General features: G+C 37.0%; 1 protein-coding gene across 19 annotated transcripts in view; it reads right to left on the reverse strand.

Moving 5' to 3' along the window:
- Positions 1-18,311, reverse strand: part of FBXL2 (F-box and leucine rich repeat protein 2) — a 126,511-nt gene that overhangs the window by 58,443 nt on the left and 49,757 nt on the right. For 14 of the 19 annotated variants that reach the window (XR_011527069.1, XR_011527073.1, XR_011527072.1 and 11 more), the window contains 3 exons: positions 17,397-17,451; positions 17,094-17,168; positions 5,250-5,344 (listed from right to left, as the gene is read on the reverse strand). Coding sequence is in view for 2 of the 19 variants with exons in the window: in XM_070575874.1 (XP_070431975.1) it covers positions 5,250-5,344; positions 17,094-17,168; positions 17,397-17,451 (225 nt within the window). In the remaining 17 variants the exon portion in view is untranslated. Of the gene's footprint in view, positions 1-5,249; positions 5,345-17,093; positions 17,169-17,396; positions 18,188-18,311 lie in introns of all 19 variants that reach the window. The other 5 variants (XR_011527076.1, XM_070575880.1, XM_070575882.1 and 2 more) reach the window with 2 other exon arrangements.

The following is an 18,311-nucleotide window of genomic DNA, read 5'->3' on the forward strand; positions in this document are numbered from 1 at the left end:
TTTTTTATCACAATGGAATTAAATTAGTAATCAATAACATAAAAGCTGGAAAATGCCCAAATATTTGGAAACTGAATAATACACTTCTAAACAAGCCATGAGTCAAGGAAGAAATAAAAAGGGAAATAGAATGCATTTTGAACTGAATGAAAATGCCAACGCAGCATTAGAATTTGTGAAATGCTACTAAGTCAGTACTTCAGGAGAAATTTATAGCACTAACCTTCTATATTAGTAAAGGAAAAAAGGTCTCAAATCAATGACTTCTGCTTTCACCTTAAGAAAGTAGAAAAAAGAAGATCAAATGAAACCCAAAGCAAATAAAAGAAATAAAATAAAGATTAGAGCAGAAATCAATGAAGTAGGAAACAGAAAAACAATGAAAAATCAATGAAACACAAAGCTGGTTCTTTGAAAACAGCATTAAAATTAATAAACCTCTAGCCATACAGATCAGGAAAAGACAAAAAATTACCAATGTAAGAGAAATTTAATCATCTTTACTCTTTAAAAATGCACTATTAATGCCAATAAAAGAATTCAAAGAATATTGAATTACAATAGGCACTGTATAATCATTGTGATTTCTATTAGACATGACAAGTACTTCCATTTACTTTAAAAAAAATACCAATATCAGGAATGAAGAGAGGAGATATCACTGCAGATTTTACAGATATTAAAATGATAATAACAGCATTATAAACAACTTTATGCCAATAAAATCAACAACTTAAATGAAGTGGACAAAATCTTTGGAAGACAAAACTAAACCAAAGCTTACTCAAGAAGAAATAGAAAACCTGAAGAGTTCTACATACATTAAAGAAATAGAATTTGTAGTAAAAACCTCCCACAAAAGAAAGATGCAGCCCCAGATGGCCTCAATGGTGAATTCTATATTTTAAGGAAAAAGCAATACTAATTCTACATAAAGTCTTCCAAAAAACTGAAGAGGAGGAAACACTTCCTAATTTATTCTATGAGGCCAGTATAACTTTGATACCTAGACCAGACAAAAACATCACAAGAAAACCAATTAACAATATCCCTCACGAACACAGATGTAAAATTATTTAACAAAATTTTAACAAATAGAATCCAACAACATGTAAAAAACACAGGTGCCAGCCTGGTGGCATAGTGGTCAACTTTGTGTGCTCCACTTTGGTGGCCTGGGTTTTGCTGGTTTGGATCCCAGGTGCAGACCTACATACCACTCATCAAGCCATGCTGTGGTGGCACCCCACATAAAATAGAGGAAGACTGCCACAGATGATAGCTCAAGGCCAATCTTGACACACACACACACACACACACACAATACATGACAACTCAAGTGGGGTTCATCTGAGGGATGGAAGGTTAGTTTAACATTCAAACATCAACCAGTGTAATTCACCATACTAACAAACTAAATAAGAAAAAAACATATAGTCATCTAAATGATGCAGAAAAAGCATTTGACAAAATCTAACATTCACTCTCAATTTTAAAAAAACCTCTCAAACTAGAAATAGAAGGAAATTTCCCCAATTTGATGATTATAAAAAATCTATAGCTAACATCATACTTGAATGCTTTCTCCCTAAGATGGAGGACTGTCTAGGATGTCTATTTTCATCACTTCTATTCAATGCTGTACTAGAGATTCTAGCCAGTGCAATCAGGTAAGAATAAGAAAAGGTACTTATTGGAAACAAAGGAGAAAAACTATCTTCATTTACAGGTGACATGACTGCCTATGTAGAAAATCCAAAGGAACCAACAGATAAGCTACTAAAACTAATAAATGTATCTATTAAGGTTGCAAGATAAAAGATTGATGTACCAAAACCAATAGTATTTCTATTTACTAACAATGAACAATTGAAAATTGAAATAAAAAATAATACCATTACAATAACATTTTATAACTTAGGGATAAATATGACAAAAGATGTGCACAACCTGTACACCGAAAACCAAAAAACATGTTGAGAGAAATTTAAAAACACCTAAATATATGGAGACATATATCATGTTCATGCATTGGAAGACTCAATATTGTTAAGATATCAATTCTCCCCAAATTGATCTTTGCATTCAACATCACCCTAATAAAGATCCCAGCAAGACCTTGAAGAAATTGACAAGCCAGTTCGATAATTTATATGGAAATGCCATGGATCTAGAACAGTCAAAATAACTTTCAAAAAGAACAAGAGTTGGAAGACCACTACTACCTGATTTCACGACTTACTGTTAAAGCAACAGTTATCAAAACAGCATGGTTTGGAGTAAACATAGACAAATAGATCAACGGAAAATATAAATAGTACAAAAACACTCCCACAATTATTTTCAACAAAGGTGCACAGGCAATTCAGTGGAGAAGGGTAGTCATTTCAACATATGGTGCTAGAACAACTGGACATCATAGGCAAAAAAATGAATTTCAATCTATACCTCACACCACATACAAAAATCAACTCAAAATGATCATAGATCTAAACCACAAAACTTCTAGAAACAAAGAAGAAAATCTTTATGACCTTGGGTTAGGCAAAGATCTCTTATATATAATACAAAAAACATGATTCATAAAAGAAAAAAACTGAACTTCATTAAAATTAAAAAACTCTTCAAAAAAGAAAATAAAAAGATAAGCCACAGACAGGAAGAAAATATTTGCAAAACATGTATCTGATTAAGGACTTGTATCCAGAACATATTAAGAACTCTCAAAATTCAATGGTAAGACAACAAAGAATCTATGAAAAAAAATAAGTAAAACCTCTGAACAGACATTTCAGCAAAGAAAATATACAGATAGCAAAAAAACACATAAAAAGACACTCAACAGCATCAGTCATTGGAGAAATGCAAATGAAAACCACAATGAGATACCACTACAACATCTATTAAAATGGGTAAAATTAAAAAGACTGACCTACCAGAAAAAAAAAAAGACTGACCTACCAACTGTTGGCAAGAATGTGGAGGAACTGGAAGTATCATACACTTCTGGTGGGAATGTAAAATGGTACAATCCTTTCAGAAAACAGTTTAGAAGTTTCTTAAAAAGTTAGACATGCATCTACCAAATGATCTGGCCATTCCACTCCTAGGTATTTACCCAAGAGAAATTAAAACATATAACATATAAAGTCTTGTACAAAAATGTTCATAGCAGCTTTATATGTAATGGCTGAAAACTGGAAAGAATCCAAATGTCCATAAATAGATCAATGAATAAATTGCAGTACATCCATACAATACGCTACTACTCAGCAATAAAAAGGAATGAATTATTGATACACACAACAACATGGATGAATCTCAAAACAATTATGTTGTGTGAAAGAGGCCAGGCAAAAACGAGTACATACTGGATAAAATACACATAAAATTTTAGAAAATGCAAACTAACCTATAGAGATAGAAAGCAGATCAGTGTTTGCCTAGAGATGGGGCAAAGACAGGGGTGGAAGGCACGGAGGGATTACAAAGGTATGTGAGGAAACTTTTGTGGGATACAGATATGCTCATTATCTTTATTATAGGGTTGGTTTCATGGGTACGTATCTCAAGTGTATTGTATTGCATTACATTGTATTGTATTATTGTATCTCAATTGTAAAGTTGTTAAAAATCCATAGGACATCATATATAATGATGGAGCAGGAGTTATAGAGAATACACATTCAAGATCCATTAGTACTGGGATTTTAATCTATTTTGATTACTACTTTGTCTCCACTGCCTAAATCAGTGCCTGATACAGTAGAGGCTCAGTCAACATTTGTAAATGACTAGTCCCCCTCCCACCAAAACAATAACAACACACGTGTGGGGGCAGAGTAGACGTCAAGGCTAATTCTAGGTGATTACAATAAAAAACTGGAGGCATAAAATCCTTTCTGAGTCATAATTTGTGTTTATGCATATCATTATTTCTCACAGTAATCTGGTCTCATATTAAAAATGTACGTAGACAATACAGATTTCTGCTCTAACAATTATGGTAAACCAGTAAACATTCTTAGCCTTATAGGATAGTTTTGCTAGCATATATGGCTTTATTGCAATTGCCAAGATAATGTATTTCTTTGACATTCCTCATTGACCAATTCACATCTTCACATTTATTTTAGTTTCCTCAAGGAAACTACTATTAGATTTATGTTCTATATTACAAATTATCATAGGACCTATTTGGTACATTTAAGTTCCCTGTTAAAATAGAATCAATCTATTCCACTGGTTTACAAAGCTTTTGAAGTAGCAGAAAATTTGGTCTGATGATCTTAATTTCTTGATTTATAAAAAGTCACTTTGTTCCATAATATTTAAAGGGTGTGTACTGATCCTTAAAAGATGTTATGAATCAATTTTCTTAGCAACGGTGTAGCAGGTGTTTCTATTACAAATTCTACTGTCTGCAATCACTATATACTGTACATTCTCACTGGCAGTCTGGGACTGATGTACACTGGGGTAATGTTTGGGTCTGCAAGAGACAAAATCTGTTCCAAGGTTCTAGGAGATGGTGTGTGTCCTAATTTAGCCAACTCAAACAATACTAGAGGCCACAAGGGTAAGGACATAAAGGTTTTAATTATATGTTGTCTCCAGGAAAGCTCAAAGCACATGTCCTTTAACAGTTGATTGATAACATTTCCAATAAATAATGGCTCTCTAGGAAGAAGTGGGCAAGCATTTGGTTGGATAGGACATATTGCTAACTACAGTAAAATGAATACGGTGATCACATCCCTTTTGAGTAACGAAATTCCAGGTTATGCTAAGGAAGTTTCTGAAAGAATTATGTTCTTAATTAGTATAATTTATATAAAAAGGTAGCTACTCTTATGAGAAGGGAACTAGGAAGATAGGAAAATGAAGAAGGGAATAGAAGAGAGGCGAACTAATGTTATACTATGTGCCAGGCACTTCATATACGTTATTTCATGCGATACCCATGACATTCCCAAGCAGAAGCTATAACTGCCTTCACTTTGCAGAAAAGAGAACTGACACTCAGTGAGATGAAATAATTTTTCCCAAAGTCACACCCCCAACAACCCTGGAGCTCTGTTTCTAACCCAGGTCTGTTGACTCCAAAGTCATGGTTCTCTCATTATTCTATACAAATTACCATAGAAAGAATTTAAGATTACAAAAGCACATAATATGTTTATTTTTGCTAATGAAAATGTCAGCCACAAGCTGCCATGACAAAGTGCGTCACTGTGGAATCGACTTACTTCAAGGAGGAATCCCCGACACCAATGCAGCCTCTCAAGCTGAGCTTCCTCAGGAATCCACCACATCGCTTTGAGATATTTTCCACCACTCGACCCTTGAATCAAGAAAGTTGGGGGAAAAAATCTTGTTTTTCATGTTGCTCATCTAACAGCATAATAACCTGAAATTTAGGACTGAATCCTATTTTTCCAGGTATAACAGAAGATATTTTGGAACATTCCTCCAACACCCCACTTCTGTCCCTAGTGCACAAAGGGGCTGCAAGCACTGATAAATGTTTTTCAATTAAAGCATTTAAGTGTTAAAACAAAAAAAAAAAAAGCACTACTTTTTGAAAGTCTTAACCCTGGAGAGCCGGCCCCATGGCCGAGTGGTTAAGTTCGCATGCTCCGCTTCGGCAGCCCAGGGTTTCGCTGGTTTGGATCCTGGACACAGACATGGTACTGCTCATCAAGCCATGCTGAGGTGGCATCCCACATGCCATAACCAAAGATACACAACGGTGTACTGGGGGGATTTGGGAGAAAAAGGAAAAATAAAATCTTAAAAAAAAAAAAAGTCAGTCTTAACTGTGGAGTTAGGACTCATAAAGAGACTACTACTCCACAAGAGAGGTAAGGAAGAGTATGTCTGGAATACAGGAGCTCACTTAAGCTGTCTCTAATATTACAATGCCCTGTGATTAAAGTCAATGGAAAACTACAAGTCAATTCAGACAGGACTACTAATGGCCCATATACTTCAGGAATCATGGTTTGGCTACCACTGGTGGCAGCTGGAAGCCACTGCCACCTTGAACTGTTACTTTCCCCCAATGGACTTCCATTTACAGCAGCCCTGCCCTATTCCCACTTTTTCTCTATAAAAGCAAGCCCCTTTCTCTGTTCACTGGATTTGCCTATGGTTCATCATAGCATGCACCATCCTCAATTGCAATTCTTTTGACTATTAATGAATAAACTTGTGAAGGTAAAATAACTGGTGAATTTGCTTTTTAAGTTGACATATATGGTGTCAGAAGTGGGATCTGAAGGAAGTGATCCCCAAGAGATGGCAAGCCCCAGAACTGAGCGAGGTATGTGCACTGAGCCCGTTGTGCTCATTGCTTCTGTGAGTTGCCACCTCCTTTCATTTTGGTGAGTCTCTTCCAGGATTCTGAGCTCCACTCTCCTTGTTATTTGAGCTCTCCAACCTTATTCAGGATCAGGAAAGGCTTTGTACTCTCAGGGGTAGGACTTTGTCCTTCCTGGTTCAAGGCTCTATCCTTGAGTTCAAGACATCGTCCTTAATGAGTACTCAGTTATTTTCTGAATGTAACACAGTTCCTTTTGGGGCTCAGCCTTGCTGAGAATCCAAAAGCTTTTCTTTGGTTTTCAGATTCCTTTTGGAATCAGGGCTGAAAATCTGGCAGCTTCCTTTTGTTTTTAGATTTCTTTGGGGATCAGGGCTAGGACTCTAGCAACTTTCTTGGGTTTTCAGAGGATATTTCACAAATGGGATCCCAGTCATGTAAATGTTCTGAAGAAAATCCTCCAGAGATCCTGGCTGGATTTGTGTTTCAGAACTTTGGGCTCCCTATGTGCACATTTTTAACTAAATGCACCAAACCAACCAAGAATAATCCATAATTACAAGAGCCATTATGTGGAACTTTTGATCTCCCCAAACTCGCTTTTCTTAAAACCAAACTGGAAGACCACAGCTCTAAAACTAAGCAAAATGAAATGTCTATTTTCCTTGGTACCTGGAGGCTTCTGGACATGCATAAAACTCTAAAATTGCCTCACTACATGACACTTTGTCTAAATTAGCTGAAACAACTAAAAAACTGGGGGAGAATAAAATGGCTTCTAAAGCCTTGTCTTCCCCTCTCCCTTCTCCTTTGTCTCAAGCACCAGCTTGTTTGTCTTCCCAGACTCCTTTGTCTCAGACTTTACCCCCCAGCCATCTTGTGCATAGGTTCCATCCCTGGCACCATCTTCCTCTTTTCCCCTCTGCAAAAACCTGCCCCTTTATAATCAGACCCTCTGAGGAGTCAAATGCTAAATCCCTATTAACTATTTCTAAGTTAACAGGAGGAAATAAATAACTAGAAGGAAAAATTTAAATAGCAATTACCCTAGACTTTTGATAGTAGACAAAATGACGCCAAAGACAGTTCTAAAAGGATCCTTACAGCATGCACAAAAATTCCTTAGTAGAAAGATTTGGCTGTGTGAATAAGTAACCTCAGCTTAGTCCATCTGCCAGAAATACAACTGGGATCCAACTACCATTTTGAGTTTTGTACCTGAGATATGGCTAAAATTTTTTAAAGGAAAGCTATGAGATCTCTGTCTGTGCCTGTATGTTATGTATCTATGGATGCAAGTTATAGAGATATGATATTTTTCTACCTCTGGATGGTATTGATAAGATTGATTTGTAAAAGAGCTCTATTTAATTGGCTTGAAATTTAGTGCTTATAAATTAAGTATTCCTAAATCTCAGAAATATAATGGAAACTCACCCAAATGTTATGTGATGTAGGATTAATCTTTTGTAAATAAAAGCTAGCTTAAGGTTGTTGGTTTAATTTAAACAAGCACATCTTTAGAGTTATCAATACTGAATATAATGCAGACATCCAATTTTCATTCTACCTGGGTTTACTAAACTGCTGTTATCTCTTACAAAATTTGTTAGCAAGAAAGTAACTTAAGACAATGGTTGGCTATTTAATGTCTAATTTAAGTGTGATTGTTAAAAGTAATTAAAATATATGTAAATAAGACCAAAGTTTAAACTACGTTAGACTAAATAATGGATGGCTATTGAACACCTAAATCATTTCCAAATAAGATAAACATTAATTATTGAACATGGGTTCAGCTACTTTTGGCTTCCTAGTGTAGAGAGGCTAAGGATATTTGAGTTTATTAGTGAACATGTTTTAGGAAACTGAGAAATTTTCTAGGAAAAGAGGCATATGTTTCTAGAAATTCACAAAAGGTATTTATAAGTTTGCCAAGCCAAAAAATGCTAATATAGTTCACAATTGCTTACTTCTTAGTTTTCACTAAGAATTAAGGATGCTAAGGGTTAAAAATTCTAATATACATAACAAAAGCTCCTAGAAACAAAAACAGAAACATCTCTGTAAGCAAGGAAAGTAGGATGTGTGTTCTAGTAAAGGAAAGTATGAGGAATGGAAATGCATTTTATTGAGGGAAAGGAAGTAATTTTGTCCTAAAGAGAGGCTGGTTGTTTCAGAATGGGAAAGAGAAAAACATAAGACAAAATCTGAACATAACAAGAAAGCTGTACAAGGTATATGGAAAGGAACCTTGGGAAAGGAATTTTATGGGCAGTCAAGACTGACTAAAATTGAAATGAATGAGTTTTAATACTGAAAGTAAGCTGATGCAAAATTGAAATTTGGCTTTCTTTTCTGTTAAAAGAACAAGGTTTATGGGCCAGCCATGATGGCCTAGTGGTTAAAGTTTGGCACACTCTGCTTCAGTGGCCCAGATTCGGTTCATGGGCATGGAACCAGACCACTCATCTGTCAGTAGCCATGCTGTGGTGATGGCTCACATAGAAGAACTAGAAGGACTCACGACTAGAATATATAACTATGTACTGGGCTTTGGGGAGGAGGGAAAAAGGACAAGGTTTTCTTGGGCTACTGGTCTGCCTCTGATAGATTGTGAAAGCTTCTTTACTTTTAAGCAATAGGCCTAGAAATAGAGATTTTATGTGGTTTTTTTAATTAAGATTATGATAGATTACAATCTTGTGAGATTTCAGTTGCACATTATTGTTAGTAATGTTGTGGGTACACCACTTCACCCTTTGTGCCCTCCCCCATCCCCCCTTTTCCCTGGTAACCACCGATCAGTTCTCCTTGTCTATATGTTAACTTCCACCTATAAGTGGAGTCATACAGAGTTCGTCTTTCTCTGTCTGGCTTGTTTCGCTTAACATAATACCCTCAAGGTCCATCCATGTTGATGCGAATGGAACAATTTGGTCCTTTTTTATGGCTGAGTAGTATTCCATTGTGTATATATACCATATCTTCTTTATCCAGTCATCAGTTTCTGGGCATTTAGGTTGGTTCCACGTCTTGGCTATTGTAAATAATGCTGCGATGAACATAGGGGTGCATGGGACTCTTGGGATTGCTGATTTCAGGTTCTTAGGATAGATACCCAGTAGTGGGATGGCTGCGTCATAGCGTATTTCTATTTTTAACTTTTTGAGAAATCTCCATACTCTTTTCCATAGTGGCTGCACCAGTTTGCATTCCCACCAACAGTGTATGAGGGTTTCGAGATTTTATGTTTTATCAAAATAATTTCCTGTGCTGTTTGTATCGAGTCTTTAAGAAAACTGAGTCTTCTTAACACTGAAGGAGTTAAGTTTTGCTTACAGCTATGTAACTCTTTGTATTTGCCTTTGAAATTTTTTATTGTTACTTTGGTCTGATAGATAACTAGGTATTTTCTCATAATGATCTGTGATCCAATTTGGTCAAGTGTCTTCCCCAAATATTCAAATTTTAAATGAAGTCTTTTCCACCTGGACGTAACTTTAGGATTTTCCAGAGGGCACCTGGGATATCTCAAAAGATTTGTTCCCTCTCCTAATAAAAAGAGAGAGATTACACTAATTAGGCTTATTTAGCATGTCAAATTACATGAGAAGCTTGGTCAAATAAGCAATAACAAACCTTTTAAGGTTATAATGTATGGGTGAATGTTACTAAAATGTGTTCTAGAAACTGTATAAAAATCTGATATGTCCTAATATAATGTTATTACTTGTAATTCTAAATACTATCTAAAATGTATATCATAAAAATACCCAAATTTCCTTGTCAACTGCATTTACCCACTGCCTTTTTTAAAAAAATCTTTTGCCAGTTACACTTATTATTTTACTCTGATGCCTTTACAAATATGTTTCATTTTCAAAGAGATTCATGGGAAAGACTTTAAGAATACTCTGTAACACAGGTTTTGATAACTTTAAGATCATAACATTGAGCCGGGTGGGAACTTCTGGAACTTGAGTGGAGGACTGATTGCTTTAATGTTTTGTTTCCCAGATTTAAAGGATCTCTTTTTCTCCTCTTCTTTAAGCTATCTATAACTTACAGCAATTTTGCAAAGTAGATCTTTGCAACAAGGGTTGAAACATTTATCTTTTTCTCCCTACCTAATCTCTCCAGAATTCAGAAACTCTTAAGTATTCTTTTCACGACAATATGTGTATTTGCATAAATTCAATGAGAACCTGTTCTCCTTATAACAGGACAATTGGAATAACATTTGGAAATATTGGCTAATATTACCAAAGCTTAGACCAGAATGTCATATTTGAAAGAGATCTATGTAAACTAAGATATGACCAGACAGCTTTAAAGAACTGCTTGGAAAAATAGGCCTAGCATCTTGCTTACAAGGTTCCAGCAAAGCAATCTTTACAAAGAGTTTGCGTGGTCAATCGCTATTTTTACATAAATAATCAGGCTAAGTTTAATACAAATTAGTTTTACTATGATTATCTTTAATAAAAATGGGGGTAATTGTGGAGAGAGAAATCATGCTTGCACCTTTGTGGATATTAAATTCTAGTCCTACTGTCTTTAATGTCTTGTTATATACCTGTAAGCTGGATTGGATCCTATCTTCTTCTGGTTTCCTTAAATGTCTGGCTACAACACTCCAAATTGATGTTTCCAATTTTACTAACCTTGAAATCTCTTTGAAAGGGATCACACCAGGTCCTCCTATCAAGATGGCAGCCAAATTTCAGGGACTCGAGACTTGGGTACATGTCTCACAGCTAAAGAAGGTTCACCTGACATCTAGACCTCTACTAACACTGGGCACTTCCAAATCAAATTGACTAGGAAGAGAAGCAGCTGACATCTGAGGCAGACAGCTTTCCCAAGATGACTGGACCAGGCCTGTATACCCTCTTCTCACTTTGTTTCTTATTTTATTTTCTCCCTCTCTTTCCTAGAAGGACAATGCTTTCCTCTGCCTTTCCCAATTCTTTGCAAAAGGGGGAAGTCTCTCTGAGTGCTGGATTTACCAACAGAGACCTCAGTCTGTCCAAAACAGTAATGACCCCTTAGTTCACCCTATAAGTAATTTCACTTGGATTCCAGATGATGTTGTATATCTAAACTGCTCTGTTGGCCCCTTTCACCAAATCAGGGTGCTACCCTACCTAAACTTGTCCCTTGCTTTAATTTAATCCAGGCTTGGAAGGTGAAAACAAGATCTTTTGAATATTTGCATGAAAAATTTTGTGGGACCATCAATGTCAGTTGAATCATTTATATATTCTTAACATGTCCATGTATTTAGACAATCTCTTGATGTGTAACAACATAGTATCTAAGTCTTGGTTATGTAATACCAATGCCTCTTTCCCAATGAATGAGTCTATAGATAATATGACTTATGCAGGAGCCTTATGTACATCCCCTGGTTATGTCTTCATCTCTGGAGGTTTCAGTAATAGCGTTTATGCCCAGGCAGCTCACTGCCCTGACATCTGGAAAATATAAGGACAGTGTGCTCTTAGGGGATTCACTGTCCTGTTCTCTCTGCATAATCAAACAGAGACCTCTCATTGGTCTCTCCCACTGAATCTCCATAACCACTTTAAACGAGAACTTTCAAGAGGCATGTACGACTCTGGGTTTGCCTCCACAGGAAGAGCTTTCTTCCCATGGATCAGAGTGGGTGCCAAAGAACAAGTGATCAGGAATCTCTCCCTGACACCAGAAGAGTTGGCCAACTCCACAGCCAAAGCAATTTCAGCTCAGCAATGGTCACTTAACTCACTGATCAATGTTTGGGATAATCATATAGGCCTTCATTACCTACTTGCTGAGCAAGGAGGTATCCATGCAGAAGGAACACCTCCTATTGCACACATGGGTAAATGCCTCCAGGGGGGTAAAAACCCAATTACAGAAGGTTAGAGAGTAAATACATTGGCTATAACAAATCTCACCTAACAGTCCACTGTCTTTTGTTTTGTTCAACTAGTTACCTTTAGGTTTGAGCTCCTGGTTTAGAAGCATCCTGCAAACTGGGTTTGTAATACTGCTCTTAATCTTACTTTATATACTTATTGCAAAGTTCTGTACCTCTTGCCTGTCAAATCTCTGTAAAAATGACGTGCCCAATAAGGTGATGCTAGCTCAGCACTTCAAGATGATTGCCAATGCTTATGGCCTTGGAGAAATATAGACTTTACATGGGAAAGGCCTGAGAGTTCTCCCTCCTAACCTTTCTTGTTACTCAAATGTGGCATAAATGGTTTCCAACCACTATTTTACCTTCCCTACCATGTGGGAGAAAAAGGTCCTTCCTGGCACCAAGGGACAATACCACTACATGCAGAGAACTGGACTGTTGATTAGCAATGCTTTTGGAGAAAGATTTTGATCAAAAGGGGAAAACATGGAATGAATTAGAGAAACCACAACTAAATTAAAGTCAGGAAGGCCTGTAGGAGGAGATCTTACACCCCCTCATACATCGTCAATTACTCCAACCAGGACAAGACCTATGCTTGTATCTCCAAGTGGAAGTACAGCTACTTTACTACTGAAGGAAGATTTCTCCCCCCACCCAGAAACAGCCCAGCCAATGAGAAACACTGCAGTTCAGCCAATGACATGCCACTGCCACCCTGAAGTGTTACTTTCCCCCAATGGCCCTTCGTTTACAACAGCCCCTCCCTACTCCCCCTTTTCTATATAAAAGCAAGCCCCTCTCTTTGTTCTCCAGATTTGCCCATGGTTTGCCATAGCACAGACATCTAGAATTGCAATTCTTTTGGCTATTTCTGAATAAACATACTTTGAGGGTAAAATAACTGGCAAATTTTCTTTTTAAGCTGACATGGCAAAATATTATTCTGGGTGTGTCTGTGAGGGTGTTTCTGGATGAGATTAACATTTGAATCAGTAGACTGAGTAAAGCAGATTGCCCTCCCTAGTGTGGGTGGGCCTCATCCAATCAATTGAAGACCTGAATAGAACAAAAAAGGTTGAGTTAAGAGGGAACTCCTCCTGCTTGACTGTTTGAGCTGAAACATTGGTCTTTTCTAGCCTTTGGACTTGTACTGAAACATCAGCTCTTCTTGGGTCTCAAACCTGCCAGCTTTCAGGTTGGAATTTACACAATCAGCTCTGCTGGTTCACAGGCCTTCAGACTCAAACTGCAGATACACGTTGGCTCTCCTGGGTCTCCAGCTGTCGAATGCAGATCTTGGGACTTCTCAGCCTCCATAATCACATGACTCAATTCTTTATAACAAACCACTCTATTTATCTGTATCTATAACCACACATATCCTATTGGTCCTATTTCCCTGGAGAATCCTGACTAATACAGATTGGATCCCTTACCTTCATTTTGCAAATAAAAAAATTAAATGGTTAAATTGCCAAGGTTATACTTTAGTGAGTAGCAGAGTTCAGGTTCTAACAGGTTTATCTCATTCTAAACCCTGTGTGCTCTGTAAAACTAATACCTCCACAAGGAAGAAAACATTGAAAAGGGCTATTTTATTTTGTTTTTAATATTATTATCCTTATTTCATAAAATAGCAACCTTGACACTGAACTGTAAGCACTCAGAAGTCACAAGGACACAACAAACCATAGGATCACAGGGGCAGGGCTCACACATATTATCACCTGGTTAACATCTTAATTACAGTGAATATCCAAACTTTGATATTGCTAGAGGCTTTATTTATGCTTTCTTGAACATTACCTAAGTTAACAATTAGTTTTGAAACAAAATTCCAGACAACCATAAAATAAATCTCTGTCATGGGGAGGGGTGGAGTTTGTGGCTTGATAATCCAAGATTTAAGTACTGAATAAAAGAGCAAAAAAAAAACCCCTCCAAACTAATGTCTGCAAATGGAGCACACAATATATTTTTCTCCATTTCAGGTTAGTCACACTTATATAAGCTTTCTATTCTTCCTTTCTTTGGCGTAAAAGTTTTTATACTGAAATTAAAAAATTATATTTACATTTTCTGCTCCATTGTTTCCATCTAAAAGGAAAGAATGAGGAAATCCTTTCCAACGCAAAATTCAAGTCAATGACTCTGCATGTTACCTATTACATAGTATGTTGCAGGTGTGCATTTTGAGAACAAAGGGCTTTAGAGAAAAATAAGACCTAAATAGAGAAATCCTTGGATTTACAACTTTTAAGTTAGCATACTACTTGTTTATTTCTCATTTTTGGCTTGGGAGAATCTTTAATAACTATGAAGCACTGACAACAAAATGTCCAACTTTTAAAGGCATAGAAAATACCTAAACACCAGGGAAACAACACTTATTCAGGAAACAGTGATGCTCAAGGAGACACTCAATGCACATTTGTCATCTGGATGTTTTAATCTGTCTTTTCTTTGAAATGCAACAGTCATGTAACCATTGTGCAAAAGTACCTACCTCTCTACTCTTACTAGGTGAGAGACCTTGGGTAAGTTACTCAAACCTTTTGCACCTCAGTTTCTTCAATACAGTGTTTTTGAGAGGATTAAATAAAGTAACTTATATAAAGTACTTAGAATAGTGCCTGGCACACAGTAAACAGTATTAATATATTAATCCTGACCCTTGGCACCTTCTCTCACCTCTTAACATATCCACAAATCATTGCTTTCATCCCAATGAAATGAATTTGAGACCATCAGTTTATCCATGGACTGCTTCCCAGGGTGAGTATCCAGTGGGTCCTCTTTAGAGACTATGGGAAGCCCAACACTTGGTTCATAATTCAACCTGGATTCAAAGCGTTAGCCCAAAAAGGGAACTAAATAGTATTAGACTACACTGAAACCCTGGTGCCAGCTATTTCAAGTTTTTACATGTAATTGGTGAACCATAAATTTGTCTTTTAGTGGAAGCACTCAAGTATTTCTGCAATGTGTTTATATAGCTGCAGTCAGCACTTGACTAAAATTCTGAAATCAAATAATGCACAAGGTAGTGCTATTTGCTTAAAATAGTATTTTTTAATATCTGAGTTTAAAAGTTTTTAATGTGACTTCCAAAAAATTGTATAGTTTGGAAAAATCATCTAAGAAAACTGAGGAGACAGAAAGAACTACAGAAAAAGAAAAAATATTTTGCAAATTTTTTTAAAACAATGACTTTCCTTTGCCAGTAAAAATGACTACAACTTTTGGTATTTCACGTTCTCAATATCACTAAGTAAACACAATGAACAAAGATCTTGAGATTATCCTTTTGAAGGGGAATTACATGTCAGCATGTTTGAGTGGGGCACTGTTGCAATCATTGCTATTAATTCTGGAAAGAGCATTAAAGAACTCCTAATTCATGGACCACATTCCAAGCCAGGAACTACAGCTTATCTTTCCAAGATGGGCATGAAGTCCTGAGGTCCCTGCCTCCTTCCAAGCTCAGAGCACCACAACAAGAGAGGAAATCAACTGTGGGAAACCCTCTGCTCAGCCCCACTTGCTGTAGGTGCTCTGCTCCACAGGTCTGAGATGGGACCAGAAACTCTCAGGCAGCAAGTAACCTAGAGAAGGAGGTGAAGGGGCTTCCACAACTTGCCATTAGTTCTTCGAGGTAACACCAGGTTAAGTAACTCACAGGAAATTATTTGGGCCCATCTCACTATTAAACACATTCATTTCCTTATCCATTAAAAAAGACACAAAACATACACTTTGATAAAAACACTCGAACACACTACATGAGTAACTGAATCAAAATACAATTCCCCTACTGTAACTGAGTTGGCTAAACTAGAAATGAATAAGATTTTACTAACAATGGGGAGATGATAAACTTCAGAATCTCCAGACAATTAAAACAGCACTCCAGGGGACCAGCCCAGTGGCGCAGCGGTTAAGTTCGCACATTCTGCTTCTCAGCGGCCTGGGGTTCTGCTGGTTTGGATCCCGGGTGCAGACATGGCACCGCTTGGCAAGCCATGCTGTGGTAGGCGTCCCACGTATAAAGCAGAGGAAGATGGGCATGCATGTTAGCTCAGGGCCAGTCTTCCTCAGCAAAAAGAGGAGGATTGGCAGTAGTTAGCTCATGGCTAATCTTCCTCAAAAAAACAAAAAAACCCAGCACTCCAGACAACTACTATGTGCAAAGCTCTTTATTACTTCCCTCTCTCTTTTTGGTTATAAATTAGAATTTAATATCAAAGTTGTTTTAAAATAAATTTTTCTTATTTGGTCAGGTTTACTGTCTTAAAGAGAGAGATTTACATATTTACAGACAAATACATCAGAATCCTAGAATTATAAAAGGCTTTAAAGATTATTTTACTTCTTTGTTTTCTAGATAATAAAACTGAGACACTAAGAGATCCTGTGCTAAGTGGTCAAGCCAGAGTGACAGTGCAGATCTCCAGCCTCACTTCTGGGCCTGTGCTTCTGACATTTTCCATTCCTGATGTTGAATTAGAATTCTCACTGGATCTTTCAGACAGACAAATATCTGTCAAGAGTCTCCTAAGGTTAAAACATTGAACCAGGTGTTAACGATGCAGGTGTGAGTCTTTAAAAAGCTGAGCGGTAAAACTCAGAACAAGGGAGAAAAGTAATCTGTTACTGATACAGAGCAAAAAGTAAAATACAAGCAGAATTTTGGTCTTGATGTATGCAAATACCTTCCAGGTTTTTTTCTGCTCTACTCCACCTTGGCACCTTAATATTAAATCTAAATGCAGCAAAATAAAAAGGCAGGAAAAAGTGAGCAGTTTACTTACAAAATCTTTTTAAAAAAATCTTTTGTTGAAAACAAGGTTAACTTACCTCTACATCTGTTTGAAAGTTAAAAAGGTCTATTCGTTGCCAGTTGCTTCCATCCAGGGCTAAGATGTTCCAAGCCTGGGGGGTGGGAGGTAAAGGAGGAGGGATTGGGGTGAAAGAGATATATTTATGTATTTCCAAACTTTTTAAAAAATATACATCAGTTGATAATCAAACGTGGAATTATAACGTGTTACGTTAAATATACAAAATGACATTTTAATTTTTAACTGTTTACTTGAACTAAAACATCCTCATTCTAATAAGACTAATATTTATTGATTAAAACTCTGGTTAATACTTTACCTTGGAAATCTGTGCACATCGGCACAAAGTTACTATATCCAAGAAGGAAAATATTCTAGGAAGAAAGGGAAAAAACACAAAAATGAGATGGTGTTAACATTTTAGGATATTTATAACTTGAAAGATACAATCTAATGAGCCATGTGGATAGATCATAAGTTTTTTCAAGATTCCTCAATTTGCAATACACAAATGCAGCATAATTCTACATCACTACCGTGAAATATTAAATGTTTGCACTCACTAAACTTTATTTCCCTTGTTCTAAGACATGGATATGGGACAGCAGATCATAACTTGTTCTACTCAAAGACCCAACTCTCTAATCGCCCAGGCACTAAGCCTGGCAAGAGCTAAATCCTTCTAATTCTCATGCCCCCAACAGTGCAAATCCCTCTTTCAGTGGTAGATGCACCAAACAAATTCAGATGCCTCAGCCTCAAATAACATGGCCAAGAAATGCTCGATGATAAAACCCATTTGGTTTTAAGATGCATTTGTTTACAGGGCAGAAAGATGGAGCTCATTAGCTGGCAAGGTCTACAAGTGACCAGTTTTTCCTGAGCAAAAGCCAAGAAGCCAGAGAAGATGAGAAAGATGGTGAAAAAGAAAAGAAGACAGAAGCAAACAAAAACTTAGTTGACATCAGTAACGTCCCTAGAGGAAGCAGTAGCTGTCAGCATGGCAGGAGTCTGAGTGAGGTCCCAACATTCTGGCAGTGGAGGAGATGAGCTGCTGATGATAGCAGAGTGGCAAATAGCTGTGTGTGCCTCTGCACTGCGCAGTGACAGCTGAAAACAAAGAACAGCTTCATGTGAGAAGAAGGGTAGATGGGGATGAGGTCAAGGACAAAAACAGGATCTCAACTGTCATAGTCCTGGAAGGTAAATATGAGTCTGCGCCTCTGTGTGTGGG

This window comes from Equus przewalskii, chromosome 15 (genome assembly GCF_037783145.1).
Source record: "Equus przewalskii isolate Varuska chromosome 15, EquPr2, whole genome shotgun sequence".
Classification (NCBI taxonomy): Eukaryota; Metazoa; Chordata; class Mammalia; order Perissodactyla; family Equidae; genus Equus; species Equus przewalskii.